The sequence below is a fragment of the Penaeus vannamei genome, chromosome 1 (genome assembly GCF_042767895.1).
Source record: "Penaeus vannamei isolate JL-2024 chromosome 1, ASM4276789v1, whole genome shotgun sequence".
Classification (NCBI taxonomy): Eukaryota; Metazoa; Arthropoda; class Malacostraca; order Decapoda; family Penaeidae; genus Penaeus; species Penaeus vannamei.
The window spans coordinates 5,266,316-5,284,786 of record NC_091549.1 but is presented as its reverse complement, the minus strand read 5'-3'; the positions used below and the strand labels follow the sequence as shown (position 1 = coordinate 5,284,786).

Genomic DNA, 18,471 nt, shown 5'->3' with positions numbered 1-18,471 from the left:
CACACGCATTAGTACACATTCATACACACGCATTAGTACACATTCATACACACGCATTAGTACACATTCATACATACGCATTAGTACACATTCATACACACGCATTAGTACACATTCATACATACGCATTAGTACACATTCATACACACGCATTAGTACACATTCATACACACGCATTAGTACACATTCATACACACGCATTAGTACACATTCATACACACGCATTAGTACACATTCATACACACGCATTAGTACACATTCATACATACGCATTAGTACACATTCATACACACGCATTAGTACACATTCATACACACGCATTAGTACACATTCATACACACGCATTAGTACACATTCATACACACGCATTAGTACACATTCATACACACGCATTAGTACACAATCATACACACGCATTAGTACACATTCATACATACGCATTAGTACACATTCATACACACGCATTCGTACACATTCATACACACGCATTAGTACACATTCATACACACGCATTCGTACACATTCATACACACGCATTAGTACACATTCATACACACGCATTAGTACACATTCATACACACGCATTCGTACACATTCATACACACGCATTCGTACACATTCATACACACGCATTAGTACACATTCATACACACGCATTAGTACACATTCATACACACGCATTAGTACACATTCATACACACGCATTAGTACACATTCATACACACGCATTAGTACACACTCATACACACGCATTAGTACACATTCATATACACGCATTAGTACACATTCATACACACGCATTAGTACACATTCATACACACGCATTAGTACACATCCATACACACGCATTAGTACACATTCATACACACGCATTGGTACACATCCATACACACGCATTAGTACACATCCATACACACGCATTAGTACACATTCATACATCCGCATTAGTACACATTCATACACACGCATTAGTACACATTCATACATACGCAATAGTTCACATTCATACACACGCATTAGTACACATTCATACACACGCATTAGTACACATTCCTACATACGCATTAGTACACATTCATACACACGCATTAGTTCACATTCATACACACGCATTAGTACACATTCCTACATACGCATTAGTACACATTCATACACACGCATTAGTACACATTCATACATACGCATTAGTACACATTCATACACACGCATTAGTACACATTCATACACACGCATTAGTACACATTCCTACATACGCATTAGTACACATTCATACACACGCATTAGTACACATTCCTACATGCGCATTAGTACACATTCATACATACGCATTCGTACACATTCATACATACACATTCGTACACATTCATACACACGCATTAGTACACATTCATACACTTATATTCACGATATATGTATGTGCACATGTGTACGTCCTCGTAGGTATTTAGATATTTAAAACCAAGAGCACCAATTTCATCGTTAATGTCAACATCACTTGAACAAAACTTCATACTCACTTCCCGCGGACAAATACGCTTCTTCCAGTGTGAACCATCGTTCATGTATCTTTTTCTTTCACTTCCAAGCTTTCCGTTATTAAATCCTTTCCTTTTTTTTTTTATATATAATCGCAAATCTTTGGCACAACAACGAACGGAGATGGTCAGAAAGGTCTAATAATCTTGTCCTCTCTTTTGAGCGATAAACGTCACTAACAACAATTCCAAAACATTTTACCAACTCAGATATTTACGTACTGCGCGGATATCACGAATTTCGTATACTTGTCATTTTCCTTGTTACTATTTCGGGACGGTTGCCACGCGAAAATCTTCCGTTTTCCTTGTTCTGTTTTCCTTCGGTTGTTTTCCTCTTTCCATCGCGTTTCCCTCGTCCCTCTACAATTCTATCTAATTATCATTTTACTAAGAAATGGTGTTATTGACGCTTTTCATTATTCGCTGGGGCAAATACAGTGATAATAAGTATCAAAGAGTCATACGTTATGGTGCCGTAATACTGTTGTAAAGCCTCACCTTCGATAATTAAACACCTGACTAAACGACTGAGAATTGGTTAATGTGGCAACAAATTTGATCATGTGGTATGTAGGATCTGGGGGGTATCGTCAAGGGATTAAGGAAATATGTATATATATATATATATATATATATATATATATATATATATATATATGTGTGTGTGTGTGTGTGTGTGTGTGTGTGTGTGTGTGTGTGTGTGTATAGATGTTTATTTACATATATATTTAGCTTTATATTCATATATATATATATATATGTATATTCATCTATATATTCATCTGCATATATATATATATATATATATATATATATATATATATATATATATATATATATATATATATTCATCTATATATTCATCTGCATATATATATATATATATATATATATATATATATATATATATATATATATATATATATTCATCTATGTATTCATATGCATATATATACATATATATATATATATATATATATATATATATATTTATTTATTTATTTATATATTCATATAAACATATATACATATATACAGATACATACATGCATATATACATTTGTACATATATATATATATAGATATTGTTATGTATTAACATACACTAAATGATATATGCTATTAACACTATAAGTTCCTATGTATAAACTGACTAACAATTATTATGTTTGTGATACCCGTGCAACGATGTGCAATCCGTTTTCTATGACGGCTCAAACGTATGCCCTGGCGGCGATGTATGGAACCCCTCAAGGCTTAGCAACAACAAAGAGTAGACATGGAAGAGACTCTTTCTACAAACCCTACATTAAACGGGTTTATCCCAAGGCTTCGTGATCCCTACTTTGGCGAACGAGGATGGGAGATAAAGAGGCGCTTATCTTTTGATTTCAGGTGAGATATGAACTGATGTTATAGTGTTTGGGAGATAGATGAGAACATCCCCAACATATATATATATATATATATATATATATATATATATATATATATATATATATGTGTGTGTGTGTGTGTGTGTGTGTGTGTGTGTGTGTGTGTGTGTGTGTGTGTGTGTATGTGTGTGTACACATATATACACATGTATGTAAATTATATGTTTATATATGTATATATACATATAAATAAACACATACATATGTGCACACACATGTGTGGAATTCATGGTGAACAGATTGCAACAGGAACAACGAAGGAAAGGGCAAGAAAACACACGAATATGCCGAAGGCCTTTTCGATATTGCTTCGTCAGGGCAGCGAAAAGGTCTTCGGCATATTCGTGTGTTTTCTTGCCCTTCCCTTCGTTGTTCTTGGTGCACACACATACACACACACACATATATATTCAAATATATATATATATATATATATATATATATATATATATATATATATATATATATTAATGCATATGTGTGTGAATGAGTTTGGATAAAAGACCAGGCGAAAGAAATAAGAAAATAATCAACAAAATGAATTTACTTTAATTAAAAGTATAATATATTTCACACGATCAACAAATAACGAATTTATCCTAATAAAGTATTATGACTCTATCCTTGGTAAGGTTGTTGGCAGCAGTAGTACTTGTTGGTGTAATGACTCTTGCACCAGTACTTGCAGCTGTTGTATCCGAGCACGGGTCTTTGGTCGTAGAAGCTGTGACCAGGCACAAGACCAGGGTAATGAGCGGTGTTGAAGGATCCAGCGCCGTGGATGCCAGAGCCTACGAGTCCTAGGCCATGGACACCACCTCCATGGACACCTCCGATGGCACCGCCGTGAACACCACCAAGGACGCCTCCGTGGACACCACCGAGCACCCCACCGCCGAATCCGCCTATGCCGTACCTGCTGTGTCCAGCAACCGCTGCCACGAGGCACACAGCCACGAAGAGGGAGGTCACTGCCACGTTGCGAACCATCTTGAGAGAGAGAAAAAGGCGTTACTTTTATTCTATAGTTAATCTGAAAAGGTCATTAAATGTTGTATCTGATATAGAAAATAACATAGAAAGTGATATAAACTGATATATCAATGGAATGAGTAGCGACTTACTGTAACTTCAATTGCAAGCTGCACTCTGAGCTTGCACTTGAGAGCGCGTCGCTTTATACGTCCTCTCACCGCCTGCCCAGGGAAGTCCAGGCGGGAGCGGGATGTTGCCAGCGTTCATTTTTTTTTCTCTTTTATTACCCTTCCGATGGCAATACTAGTTTATTTTTATAGGCATTTCCTGTGTAAAAAAGAGATTCCTTTTAACCCTCACAGGGAAATATTTTCGTTAGATAGTCAGTGAGACTTATTCGTCACAAAAAATGAATACTGCAATATTAGCGAATCTCTAGTGACGTCATCAAAGCTTCTGAGAAACAGCGGTCTGGAAAAAATTGTCAAGCGAAATTTTCCTGAATATTAGTATGATGATCACTGATAAATCCAGGTATCGAAATCAGACACAGTAAACTATTCATTTACCAATTTCCTTTTATTTTATATTTGTGGGAATGAGGGATTCGGTTGCCAGGTTCGAAATATTCCTGAGACGAAAAGTTGATATCAATAAGCACCGATATATGTGTGTACATATCTTTATCTCTATCCATTTATCTATCTATCTATCTGTCTATCTATATATATAAACACAAGTGTGTGTGTGTGTGCACGTGTGTGTGTATGTGTGCGTGTGTGTGTGAGCGCGCTCGGCGTATGGGCGCTTGTGTGTATGTGTCTATGTGTGTGTCATATATGTATATAACAATATCATATAAATATATTTTGACATGTATATGTTTCCATTTATGTACATTTAGATATATCGAAAGACGGAGAGGCAGAGAGAAACACAAACATACAGAATGACGCTTCCGTAGAGGATTTCCCCGACACCATTGCCTGGAAAGAACACAGATCCCCGTTTGGCGCATTAGCAAGATGCTCATTGAAGGTGAAAGAAAGGCGGGAGTGGGATCGGGCTGAAAAAGAGAGATTTTACAGTATTTTGTAAGAATGAATCGATTCCAAATCATATCGAAGATTTCAACTTGTATATGTCAGCTAAACTATATCTTTCTCTCTAACTCTCTCTCTCTCTCTCTCTCTCTCTCTCTCTCTCTCTCTCTCTCTCTCTCTCTCTCTCTCTCTATATATATATATATATATATATATATATATATATATATAACCATACATATGTATATATACATATATGCATTGCTATATATATGTATATATATGTCTGAATATATATATATATATATATATATATATATATGTATATATATATATATATATATATATATATATATATATATATATATAAACACAAACATATATGTACAGACATGTACATGTATATATTTATATATGAATATAATCATATATATATATATATATATATATATATATATATATATATATATATAGAAATATATAAATACATATATACATATATATATATGTGCAAATATATACGTACACATATACATATGTATATATATGTATATATATGAATATACATATGCATATATACATACATACATACATATATATAATATATATATATATATATATATATATATATATATATATATATATTTGCATATATGTATGAGTATATATACATATATATATATATATATATATATATATATATATATATATATATATTGTGTATGTACAAACACACAAACACATACATATATACATAAATAGGTATGTATACCCTAACACACACACACACACACACATATGTATATATACATATATATGCATTCACACACACACAAATATGTATATGTGTATGTGGATCTGTATAGGGATAACATCCTAACGTATGTATTGACTTTTCATTATAAGTTTGCCTTCTGAAATGGATAACTACATGCGTATGTACAATATAAGAATGTTCGTATGTATACCAACAGGAAATTAAAACCGAAAATTGCTTGACTTTTGGGTTAATAACAATTAGTAGGATTGCATTTCTGTGAAAGCACCCCAACGCTGTCCCGATTTTTGGGTTACGAATCTAAGAAAAGAAAAAGAAAAAATCGCTAACCTCGCTTTCCGGTAAAAGAAGTTGAATAGCATATTGGTATATATTGGTAGTTCACTTATTAATGTTGATAGGAATACTTTAAAGAGGCACACACAATAATATAGAGGGACAAAGAGAGAGGGAGTGACAGACGAAGTAAAACTTAATTTGTCATGCGTATTTTTTGCATAACATTCAGTTGGTGAATATTCGATTTGCATATGTATATATGTATATATTATACATGTATGTATACATATATATTTGCAAATATGTGTGATGTATATATTTATGTATCTAAAGTTATATATACATTCATTTGTATGTAATACATGTATGTAATTTTGAATATGTAAATTCATGAAAATTTGCAGAAACAGGAGTATGAGAAATAACATGAAAACATGTAACTAAAATAAGTTATATTTTTGAGCAAACAATTTTAGTGGTACTATAACAGACGATTAACATAAATGATTATCATTGAAGAATTCTATCCTTGGTAAGGTTGTTGGCAGCAGTAGTACTTGTTGGTGTAATGACTCTTGCACCAGTACTTGCAGCTGTTGTATCCGAGCACGGGTCTTTGGTCGTAGAAGCTGTAACCAGGCACAAGACCAGGATAATGAGCGGTGTTGAAGGATCCAGCGCCGTGGATGCCAGAGCCTACGAGTCCTAGGCCATGGACGCCACCTCCATGGACACCTCCGATGGCACCTCCGTGGACACCTCCGATGGCACTTCCGTGGACACCTCCGATGGCACCGCTGTGAACACCACCAAGGACACCTCCGTGGACACCACCGAGCACCCCACCGCCGAATCCGCCAATGCCGTACCTGCTGTGTCCAGCAACTGCTGCCACGAGGCACAGAGCCACGAGGAGGGAGGTCACTGCCACGTTACGAGCCATCCTGAGGAGAAAGGAAATCTACATTAATTATAAATATTACACAACCGTACTATGACACCCAATCAGATTCGAACTTTTAATGAAATACACGAGTTCGTTATGGTAGTGACTTACTTGAACTTCAGCTGGAAGCTGCTGCACTCTGAGCATTCATTGACGGTGCCTCCTTTATACGTACCCGCATCGCCTTCAACTCTCGCCCAGGGAACTCCAGGCGCGAGTGAAGTGTTGCCAACGTTCATTACTTTTCTATTGTTTGTTAACAAGAGCTTATATCTCAAGCTATCATAAAATAAATCATATATTTGAATTTTAATAAGAAATTATTTGTACATGAAATTCAAAAATAAATAAATAAAAATGAAATAAAATAAATCATATAAATGACTGAATGTGGGAAGAACTTGGCAACTTTTGATGACGTAATCAAATATTGCAGGTGAGTAGCTTAGTCTGGAAAAGCCCGCTTATCTGATTTTCCCACGCACTTCTCATCTCTGAATGAGCTTTAACCCTTTCATTATCGGGCTGGATAGACACCCAAAAGATAGGTAGGTAAAGATAGATGAATAGAGTGAATGGTATACAGGCAGACAGAGATAAACAGATTTAAGCGTTCCCCGATAGGAATAGCTGGAAAGTCCATAGCACCAAAGTTTTATGTAGAAGTCCTTCTATAATACTGTTTTAGGTGCTACGTTAGGCATATATTGAGGCTGGTGTAGAGGAAAATAGAGCGATGGTCACCTACATTACATACATTATTTTTTTTTTACTTAAATAAGCTATCCTGATGGATCTGTTTTGAATATATGAAACTGTTGAGTATATGGGAAATTTTACGTAGATAAGGGCTTAACGAGTACATAAGATGAGATTATTCCTATATCTGAATTTGAGTTACTTAGTAACGTATGATAAAAACAAATATAAACCTTTAAACCCTTTTAACTTTTACACAATATATAAATAATTATTTATCTATCTATATATAAGGTATGTGTGTATGTATTAGGATTCCTGTAAAAACACAGCCGTGAACACAAACGTCTGTGTCTTGTAAAAGTTTATGTATTCGTCGCTACTATTTTGAGTCTAGAATCTAGATCGTCTATCCTTACTCAGAGGAGCGTCTGGAGGGAAGGCGTGTGATGTTACGAAGGCAGCATACGTTTATTCAGAACTTACAGTGCAATCACGTGGATCGAAAATAGAATTGGCGAACTTTAACTAAGACACTTGCTGCCGTATTCATAATTGGTCTCTTAAGATCCAACTAATTCTGGTATTCTTATTCAGAGAATTAAATCTTCCACTTCTGGTAACATTTTTGATACATGTTAATGTCTCGCCTTTTAGTAATGTTAAATCTTCAGTAACCTTACTTCCGAATTATGGTTACATGAATATCATACGGGGTTCAGTTAAAATGGCTAATGTTGAAAAGAAAATCAAGGAAGAATGGCAGGGAAAGAGAAATTTATTTCCGAATCTTATCTTTATCATAAACATTTTGTTGACAAAATGTTTTAGTGGTAACACGAGACAATGAAACCGTTAAAATGAGTAGAGATATTTTTTTCTGAATTTGATTTAGTACTCTTAGAGATAAATTCATTCTTTCCTTTAATCTTTTAACACGAGGAGGAAAGTCATTGCCACGTTACGAGCCGGTCGAACTTTTTTCTCAATTTTTTTATACTATATGTAATCCGAAGAGGTATATATATTTTCTATGTCTATCCTGTATGTAATATACAGAGGGACATAGAAACCGATTTTTTCTCAGAACTATTTAACCTTTGTATATATAATCTATTATTTCTTTATATTCCATACAGCTCCGGTCATAGGTCCAACGGAAGTAAATCATCTTATTTATTTATTGGTTAAAAGGACCATGTAAAGTCATACTGTAAGTCGTATCTCGTGGTTAGCTGTGTATACACTAATTCATATGTATGTGTGTTAATTATCTGTCTTATGTGAATGTGAATAAATGAATAAACGTATGAGTTCTCAGGCTATAGTGGATAAAATATGACATGAAAGGTAATCAGATAGACGGAGTCATCAAAAGAACTTTTATTCTTGAGGAACAATAAACCACTTTAAGCAATATAACAGAACAAATAAATACATTTCGGTGAGGAATTCTAAGCCTATCCTTGGTAGGGTTGTTGGCAGCAGTAGTACTTGTTGGTGTAATGACTCTTGCACCAGTACTTGCAGCTGTTGTATCCGAGCACGGGTCTTTGGTCGTAGAAGCTGTGACCAGGCACAAGACCAGGGTAATGAGCGGTGTTGAAGGATCCAGCGCCGTGGATGCCAGAGCCTACGAGTCCTAGGCCATGGACGCTTCCTCCGTGGACACCTCCGATGGCACCGCCGTGAACACCACCAAGGACACCTCCGTGGACACCACCTCCGTGGACACCACCGAGCACCCCACCGCCGAATCCGCTAATGCCGTACCTGCTGTGTCCAGCAACTGCTGCCACGAGGCACAGAGCCACGAGGAGGGAGGTCACTGCCACGTTACGAGCCATCCTGAGAGAGAAAGAAGATTCGTTACTTTTATATCATATGTAATCTGAAAAGGTCTATATGTTTTCTATATGTGAAGCCTGTATGTGATATAGAAAGAGACATTGAAAGCTATGGCCAATGGATTGAGTCGTGACTTACTCTCACTTCAATTGCTAGCTTCACTCTGAGCATTCATTGAGAGCGCGTCCTTATATACGTACACTCATCTGCTGCAAATCTTGCCAAGGGAAGTCCAGGCGAGAGCGCGACGTTGCCAGCGTTCAATTTTCTCTCTTTTATTTCTTTCATTGGCAATGCTAGTTTTATTCATTTATGTATTTTTTCCGTAAAAAAGTGTAAAAAAGGTTTCTCTTAGTCTTTAGAGGGAAATATTTTCTCTTGATAGTCTGTCAGACTCCACGTTATTCATCGCAAAAATTGAATACCGCAACACTAACGAGTCTCGAGTGACGTCATCAAAGCTTCTGAGAAACAGCGGTCTGGAAAATTTTGCCAAGCGAAATTTTCCTTAATTTTAGTATGTTGATCACTGAAAAATCCAGGTATCGAAATCTGACATAGTGAACTATCTATTTACCAATCTTTTTATTTTATATTTGTGGGAATGAGGGATCCGGTTGCCAGGTTTACAATATTCCAGTCAAAGATGAAAAGTTGATTTCAATAAGCGCCAATATGTGTATGTATATCTATCTATCTATCTCTTATCTATATATATATTATGTGTGTGTATGTATGTGTGTATGTACTATATATGTATACTACAATGTCATATATATACATGATGTCATATATGTTTATACTTACATATAAATATATCGAAAGAGGGAGAGACATAAAGACAGAAAAGGAGACAGCAATTGCGAGTGTTTGGTATACCAGCCCGATGTTTACTGAAAATGAAAGATAGGAAGGAGGGTGGGGCTGGAAAAAAGAGATTATCTTATTCTGCTGTATTTTGTAAAGTGGAAAGTTTATAGATAGGAAAAAATAGTTTTGATTCCAGATTAACTATATTTCAACTTTCCTATATGTATGTATACATACATACATATATATATATACACATATTTATATGTATACATACATATATATACATATATATATATATACATATATATTTACGCACACACACATATATATGCATATGTATGTATATATATGCACATATATATACATATGTATACATATGTACATACATATATACATATATATGTTTACACACACACACACATATGTATATGTAAATATAAGGATAGCATCCTCACACACACACACACACATATATATGTACATGTGTGCATATATGTATGGATATATGTAGGGATACCTTCCTGATGTATCTAATGATTCATTATTATAAGTTTGTCATCTGAAATGGATAACTACATGTGTATGTACAATATAAGAATGTTCGTATGTATACGAACATAAAATGAACGAACATATTTACAAAGTGTGGAGTGAAATTAACACGTGCCCATTTTTTTTTTTTTTAATCTTTGGCTTGATGACCGAGCATTGCATTTATTATGAAAGCACCCCCATCGACGTGACCATCTGTTTTTATGTTCAGTCCCGTTTTGGGTTACGAATTTAGAAAAAAAAAGCCAACAGCGCTTTCCAGTAAAAGAACGTGGATCACTTGTCATTTTATTACTTGTTTAGTTTTTACTAAAAATTACTTGTCAGTTTATATTGGTAATTATATTATTGATGTTGATATGACCTTAAATAGGTACATATAAAGAGAGAAAGACAAAGAGAGGAAGAGAGGGGAAGTAAAACTTTTTTCACATGTATGTTTTGCTTGACATTCAGCTGTTTTGCTTATTTTTGCTTTAATATAATAATACAAAAAAATGAACGTTCCTTATTTGGGTATTCATTCACATATGTTTCGCATATATGTGAAGGCATTATACATACATTAGCATATGTATATACGTATTTATTTTGCACGAGTACGTATACATACATATGTATAAAGATATGTGGAATAAATACATTCATGTATCTTTAGCTATATTTATATCCATTCATTTGTATGTATTGTGTCTCTGATTTAGAGTTTGCAGACTATGGAGGAAATAGTAGGAGAAATTATATAAAGAATATAACCAAAATAAGCTTTATTTTTGATCGAACCATTCATTCAGTGGTACTGTCTCACGTTTAACAGATAAATAAATATCAGCGAAGAATTCTATCCTTGGTAAGGTTGTTGGCAGCAGTAGTACTTGTTGGTGTAATGACTCTTGCACCAGTACTTGCAGCTGTTGTATCCGAGCACGGGTCTTTGGTCGTAGAAGCTGTAACCAGGCACGAGACCAGGGTAATGAGCGGTGTTGAAGGATCCAGCGCCGTGGATGCCAGAGCCTACGAGTCCTAGGCCATGGACACCACCTCCATGGACACCTCCCAGGGCACCGCTGTGAACACCACCAAGGACACCTCCGTGGACGCCTCCGTGGACACCACCAAGCACCCCACCGCCGTATCCGCCAATGCCGTACCTGCTGTGTCCAGCAACCGCTGCAATGAGGCACAGAGCCACGAGGAGGGAGGTCACTGCCGCGTTACGAGCCATCCTGAAACGACAAGAAATTTCCGTTAATTTTACATTATCTATGATCTGGGCTGATAATGCACATTAGAATTTACATAGACCATAACACCTTAGTTAAATCTTTGATAAAATTAACGTCTTTATTGTAGAAATGACTTACTTGAACTTCAACTGGAAGCTGCAGTCTGATCTTTCATTCACGGTGTCTCCTTATATACGTCCCCGCATCGCCTGGCAGCTCTATCCCAGGGAAGGCCAAGCGAGTGCAAGGTGTTGCCACCGTCCATTATTATTATTATTATTGTTCATATCCCCACCAACTTATATCAAATTCTGTCACTCATGTCGATAAATAAGTATTCATAATTTAATGTTGAAAACGAAAAGATCCTTAAAGTCAGTTTATTTTCTTTATACTGTTTCAAGTTGCAAATAATTGAAAGGGCGAAGAATTGGCAAGTTTTGATGACGTAAACAAGAATTCCAGGTGACTGACACAGTGTGCAAAAAGTCTTATCAAATTTTCCCACGTCTTATATATTATCTGAGTAGGAACACACACACACATATATATGTATGTGTGCATGTGTACATATATATTGATATATGTATGTGTGCATGTGTACATATATATGTATATACATATATATACATGCATACATATATATATATATATATATATACATATACATACATACATACATACATACATATATATATATATATATATATATATATATATATGCATATATATATATATATACATGTATACATGCACACACACACATATGTTTGTATGTATATGTATTATATATATATTATGTAAATATATATATATATATATATATATATATATATATATATATATATATATATATATATATATGCATACACACATATACAAACATATAGCTGTATGTATATACATACATACATACATATATATATATACATATATATATATATATATATATATATATATATATATATATATATATATACTAACCTGTATATATGCACACACACACACACACACACACACACACGTACGCGCACACACACACACGCACACGCACATACATGCAGATATATGTATATATATACATATACATATATATGTATATTCATATGTATACATATATACATAGACATATATACATAGAGAGAAACACACACACACACACACACACACACACACGGATATATGAATATATATACATATACATATATATGTATATTCATATGTATACATATATAAATAGACATATATATAAACAGAAAGAAAGATGGAGAGAGAAAGAATCCTTTGGATATAACAAGCACCTGTAAAGAAGAGAAATCAATTTAGAGACATATAGATGGATGGGGTAAGAAATAGATATAGGATAGTAAGACATCGATATAGACAAACGGGGAGAGACAGCCAGATACATTCATGGTGAGAAACAATAATAGATAAAGACAGTTGGGGACACAGATAAATATGAGGAACGTCCGTAGCACTACGTTAGATACATCACCTGATGCTATTGAGAATGGTTGATTGTAAAGGGAGGGGGAAGGGGTATGCGAAGCAGAGAGAGAGAGAGAGAGAGAGAGAGAGAGAGAGAGAGAGAGAGAGAGAGAGAGAGAGAGAGAGAGAGAGAGAGAGAGAGAGAGAGAAAGAGATAGATAGATAGATAGATAGATAGATAGATAGAGAGAGAGAGAGAGAGAGAGAGAGAGAGAGAGAGAGAGAGAGAGAGAGAGAGAGAGAGAGATGCCGGTTCACTAGAAAGTTTACAGTTAATTTTTCGATCAAGTCAAGTAGTCTCTGGATATTTCTACAGACATGCTGCTCTTGTATGGTTATTTTGGTTGACATAGAAACGCCGTAGATATGCGCAAACTTTCTGCAGTTGTATCTGTGACTGCGTTCACTATAAGAATGTTCCAAAGTTATGAAATGAAATTATTTAACCTACCAGCCGGGAAAATTTAGTGTTCACCATAGTATTGTTTTGTGAAGCGTGTCTACACAACGATAGCTCCAAAAGGTTACTCAACTACTGTGAAGGAAAAGGTGATTTGTTTATTTTCAAATGAATCGTGAACCGTGCCCCACTTCGTAAACCCCAATGACGTCATCACGGGATCAGAAAAATCGGTTAAGAATCCTGCCACACTGCCGTGGAAATTTGCACCACACGGCCACGAGTCGCACATCTTCTGGTACTGTGGCTAATAACAGGCAGTGAAACGTACATATTAAATCATAAAATGTGATATGGGAAATAGATGGATTTTCCCATTGTAGGTATCATGTGTTTTGTAGTATACATAATTTGTTTTCTTTTTGTGCAGTGATTGAAAAAAGTTCTTTTTAATAACTCCTAAAGGTGTTCTTTTTAATAACTCCTAAAGGTGTTCTTTTTAATAACTCCTAAAGGTGTTCTTTTTAATAACTCCTAAAGGTGTTCTTTTTAATAACTCCTAAAGGTGTTCTTTTTAATAACTCCTAAAGGTGTTCTTTTTAATAACTCCTAAAAGGTGTTCTTTTTAATTAATAACTCCTAAAGGTGTTCTTTTTAATAACTCCTAAAGGTGTTCTTTTTAATAACTCCTAAAGGTGTTCTTTTTAATAACTCCTACAGGTGTTCCTAAAGTTAATTCCTCTAAAACGGTAATCTGTGACAAAACATCCAGCCTTTACAGTTCCCAAGGAGTCAGTCGACTTCATTACCTACCCTTGGCAGTGAAAAGAGAGAAGAGACTGAAATGATTTAGTTCTTTAGTGTGTACTCCATTCTTTTGTATGTTCTTGCAACTTTGGCTGTAGGTTCAGAGGAAGTTCAAAACCATTTTAAAAATCATATTTGGTACTTAAAGTTGTTTTCCAAAGGTACTTAAAGTTGTTTTCCAAAGGTACTTAAAGTTGTCTTTAAAAGTACTTAATCTATCTGTATGACTGTGAATATGATAGGTAACATCAGACAGACATAGTCGTGAAAATAAATTTTATTCTCGAACCATAAATCATGTGATTAAATAGCAGATCAAATAAATACTTTTCATTGAAGAATTTTGAGTCTATCCCTGGTAAGGTTGTTGGCAGCAGTAGTACTTGTTGGTGTAATGACTCTTGCACCAGTACTTGCAGCTGTTGTATCCGAGCACGGGTCTTTGGTCGTAGAAGCTGTGACCAGGCACAAGACCAGGGTAATGAGCGGTGTTGAAGGATCCGGCGCCGTGGATGCCAGAGCCTACGAGTCCTAAGCCATGGACGCCTCCTCCATGGACGCCTCCGATGGCACCGCCGTGAACACCACCAAGGACACCTCCGTGGACGCCTCCGTGGACACCACCGAGCACTCCACCGCCGAATCCGCCAATGCCGTACCTGCTGTGTCCAGCAACCGCTGCAATGAGGCACAGAGCCACGAGGAGGGAAGTCACTGCCACGTTACGAGCCATCCTGAAAAGAATAGAAATTCATATTAATTTAAGGTTTACATGATCTGGTCAGAAAAGATTTATAAACATACCATCAGACCTAATAGGGCTTGAGCATTTGATAGAATGAATTCATGTATTGCAGAAGTGACTTACTTGAACTTCAACTGGAAGCTGTTCTGCGAGCGTTCATTGACGGTGCCTCCTTATATACGTACCCGCATCGCCTGCCCGCTCTCGCCCAGGGAAGTCCAGGCGAGAGCGAAGGTTGCCAGTGTTCATAATTTTTCTTTTATTTGTTATCGCGACCATCCTTTTTATTGATCTGTTATTCGTATCTAGAATAATTATATTCATATGTTTTATCTTTAAAATGAAAAGTCCTAGTAAGTAATTTAATTCATGTTGTCATTAATTATAATAAACACTCAAATCTGATAATAATGGGCAACCTCTGCTGACGAAATGAAAGATTCCAGGTGACTCGCTTGGTCTGGAAAAAGCCCGCTTATCCGAATTTCCCTTGCGTTTCTCATTTCAGATAGCTATTATTTGAGAGAGAGAGAGAGGGAGGAAGAAAGAGAGAAAGAGAGGGAGGAAGAGAGAGAGAGGAGGGAGGGAGGGATAGAGAGAGAGAGAGAGAGGGGGGGGGGAGGAGAGGGAGAGGGAGAGAGAGAGGGAAGAGAAAGAGAGAGAGAGAGAGAGGGAAGAGAGAGAGAGAGAGAGAGAGAGAGAGAGAGAGAGAGAGAGAGAGAGAGAGAGAGAGAGAGAGAGAGAGAGAGAGAAAGAGAGAGAGGGAGAAGGAGAGGGAGAGAGAGAGGGAAGGAAAGAGAGAAAGAGAGAGAAAGGGAAGGAAAGAGAGAGAGGGAAGGAAAGAAAGAGAGAGAAAGAGAGAGGGAGAAAAGGAGAGAGAGAGAGAAAGAGAGAGAGGGCGGAACACACACACACACAGATATATATATATATATATATATATATATATATATATATATATATATATATATATATATATATATATATGTAAAGAGAGAGAAAAAGAAGGGGGGTAATATGAGATGTTACATAATGTTTGTAGTTTATGAGAACATGTGTACCTACAGTAGATGCGACACTGGCAGTTATCAAGACATGTCCAAGAATGTTATGAAGTGATATTTTATGGTGAGTTAACTTGTTTGCTTCTGCTGCCTCCTATCGGCATGTGGGTTTCTTGGAAATCAAAACGAGACTAAAAAAGCATCTCCAAATTGCTGAGAGTTGTGACTTTGGGTACCATATCCTTTTACGACCGTGTTCTTGGACATCAGATCGAATGTACTCGCTCCATTTCCCTTTTCTTTATCATATCTCCTGAAACGAGTCACATGATCACTACAGCCTCATAGCAGTTACTTCATTCAGAAAACATGCTTGAAGTAGTCTGCTACCACGAAGGCAGCAAATATTTTTGTACCGATATTGTAAACCTATGAGACCAATGTTGGTGTTGTGACTCAAGTGACTATGTTTATTTTTTGCCACTGGAGACCCATCCAAGTTTTGAGTGGCATGATATTCAATCCAGGGACATTCTAAGATCAGTGGTAAGTCAAATTAGGAGGTATACAAAGCCATCTTCTATGATTCTATATTTTCAAAAACCACTTATGATAGCTAGAAATAAGTAGCAGATAGATAAGTAGATTTATAGATACACTAATATAGGGAGAGATATTGTAGTTAAATAGCTAGATGTATATATATACATATATACATACCAATATATATACATGTATACATACCAATATATATACATGTATACATACCAATATATATACATGTATACATACACACACACATATATATATACATACACACACATATGTATACATATATACATACACACACAAATGTATACATATATACATACACATATACATATATACCTACACACACACACACATATATATATATTCACAATATACAGATAGATAAATAGAGATAGATAGATAGAGATAGAGAGAGAAGGGGGAGGGGCAGGGAGAGAGTGAGAGAGGGAGAGAAAAAGTGGACTTAAGGACCGCCCCCTAAGGCACTGCCCGGAAAATCCATAGCACCATTATCTTATATAGATGACATTGCAAAACAGACCGTTAGGCACTACATCATGTACTTCTTGAGAATGAGAAAGAGGGGGCGGAGATGGTGGAGAAATAGAGACCAGAAAAAAATATGCCCTAATATTTTTTCTTTATAGTATATTTTATCTTAATTTTCTCCATACAGGTCTCAAGAAATACACACACACAAACACACACACACATATATAATGTGTGAACAAACCATTATAATGTATTGATTTAGGTTGGAATATAAAGCAAAATAGCTTTCCCATTGTAGACACGAAAATATGCAAGCTTCAGACGTGGAAATAAAGAGTTTTGAAAAGCAAGATAGAGACGGAGGGAGAGAGATGATCCTATTCCATATTCAACTCTTATTTCTATATCTAGTTGATACCATATATTTAATACCTTGAACTGTATGGTACCTTGAAAACAAAAAGAACAAGAGAATGACTAGGGTCATTTTCTAAAGGAATATATATCGTGCTTGGGTGTGTGTGTTTGTATTACATTATCTGTCTTATGTATCTGTATCAATGTGTGTATGAATGTGAATATATGTATGTTTGTTAATGTGATAGGTAACATCTGGTAAATCGAGTAATCAAACTAACTTTTATATTTGAGAAACTATAAATCATTTTATGATATAACAGATCAACAAATGAATACTATCAGAGTAAAGAACTTGAAGTCTATGGTAAGGTTGGCAGCAGTAGTATTTGGCTTAATGACTCTTGCACCAGTACTTGCAGCTGTTGTATCCGAGCACGGGTCTTTGGTCGTAGAAGCTGTGACCAGGCACAAGACGAGGGTAATGAGC

At 35.7% G+C, this 18,471-nt stretch overlaps 4 protein-coding genes across 4 annotated transcripts; all 4 read right to left on the bottom strand.

Annotated features, from left to right (window-relative positions):
* Window positions 1-3,500: 3,500 nt before the first annotated feature.
* Window positions 3,501-4,159, bottom strand: LOC113810900 (keratin, type I cytoskeletal 13-like). Its single transcript, XM_070122162.1, has 2 exons — window positions 4,099-4,159; window positions 3,501-3,964 (listed from the first exon to the last, which is right to left on the bottom strand). The coding sequence occupies exon 2, from the start codon at window positions 3,962-3,964 to the stop codon at window positions 3,593-3,595; it is 372 nt and encodes a 123-aa protein (XP_069978263.1). The 5' UTR covers window positions 4,099-4,159; the 3' UTR covers window positions 3,501-3,592.
* A 2,325-nt stretch (window positions 4,160-6,484) lies between these two features.
* Window positions 6,485-7,234, bottom strand: LOC113810902 (keratin, type II cytoskeletal I-like). The gene is made up of 3 exons (XM_070125754.1): window positions 7,107-7,234; window positions 6,833-6,993; window positions 6,485-6,796 (listed from the first exon to the last, which is right to left on the bottom strand). The coding sequence occupies exons 1-3, from the start codon at window positions 7,232-7,234 to the stop codon at window positions 6,573-6,575; spliced, it is 513 nt and encodes a 170-aa protein (XP_069981855.1). The 3' UTR covers window positions 6,485-6,572.
* A 1,828-nt stretch (window positions 7,235-9,062) lies between these two features.
* Window positions 9,063-12,320, bottom strand: LOC113825833 (uncharacterized). The gene is made up of 2 exons (XM_070129653.1): window positions 12,272-12,320; window positions 9,063-9,542 (listed from the first exon to the last, which is right to left on the bottom strand). The coding sequence occupies exon 2, from the start codon at window positions 9,539-9,541 to the stop codon at window positions 9,155-9,157; it is 387 nt and encodes a 128-aa protein (XP_069985754.1). The 5' UTR covers window position 9,542; window positions 12,272-12,320; the 3' UTR covers window positions 9,063-9,154.
* Window positions 12,321-15,092: 2,772 nt separating this feature from the next.
* Window positions 15,093-15,825, bottom strand: LOC113810912 (keratin, type II cytoskeletal I). The gene is made up of 2 exons (XM_027362567.2): window positions 15,700-15,825; window positions 15,093-15,565 (listed from the first exon to the last, which is right to left on the bottom strand). The coding sequence occupies exon 2, from the start codon at window positions 15,562-15,564 to the stop codon at window positions 15,181-15,183; it is 384 nt and encodes a 127-aa protein (XP_027218368.2). The 5' UTR covers window position 15,565; window positions 15,700-15,825; the 3' UTR covers window positions 15,093-15,180.
* Window positions 15,826-18,471: the final 2,646 nt, after the last annotated feature.

Excerpts from the sequence above, each read along its gene's own strand:
- LOC113810900 (XM_070122162.1), bottom strand. The coding sequence starts at position 3,964 with ATGGTTCGCAACGTGGCAGTGACCTCCCTCTTCGTGGCTGTGTGCCTC.
- LOC113810902 (XM_070125754.1), bottom strand. The coding sequence starts at position 7,234 with ATGAACGTTGGCAACACTTCACTCGCGCCTGGAGTTCCCTGGGCGAGA. Across the intron at positions 6,994-7,106 it reads AGCTTCCAGCTGAAGTTCAA|GATGGCTCGTAACGTGGCAG; the intron begins GTAAGTCACTAC and ends CTTTCTCCTCAG. Across the intron at positions 6,797-6,832 it reads TCACAGCGGTGCCATCGGAG|GTGCCATCGGAGGTGTCCAT; the intron begins GTGTCCACGGAA and ends GTGTCCACGGAG.
- LOC113825833 (XM_070129653.1), bottom strand. The coding sequence starts at position 9,541 with ATGGCTCGTAACGTGGCAGTGACCTCCCTCCTCGTGGCTCTGTGCCTC.
- LOC113810912 (XM_027362567.2), bottom strand. The coding sequence starts at position 15,564 with ATGGCTCGTAACGTGGCAGTGACTTCCCTCCTCGTGGCTCTGTGCCTC.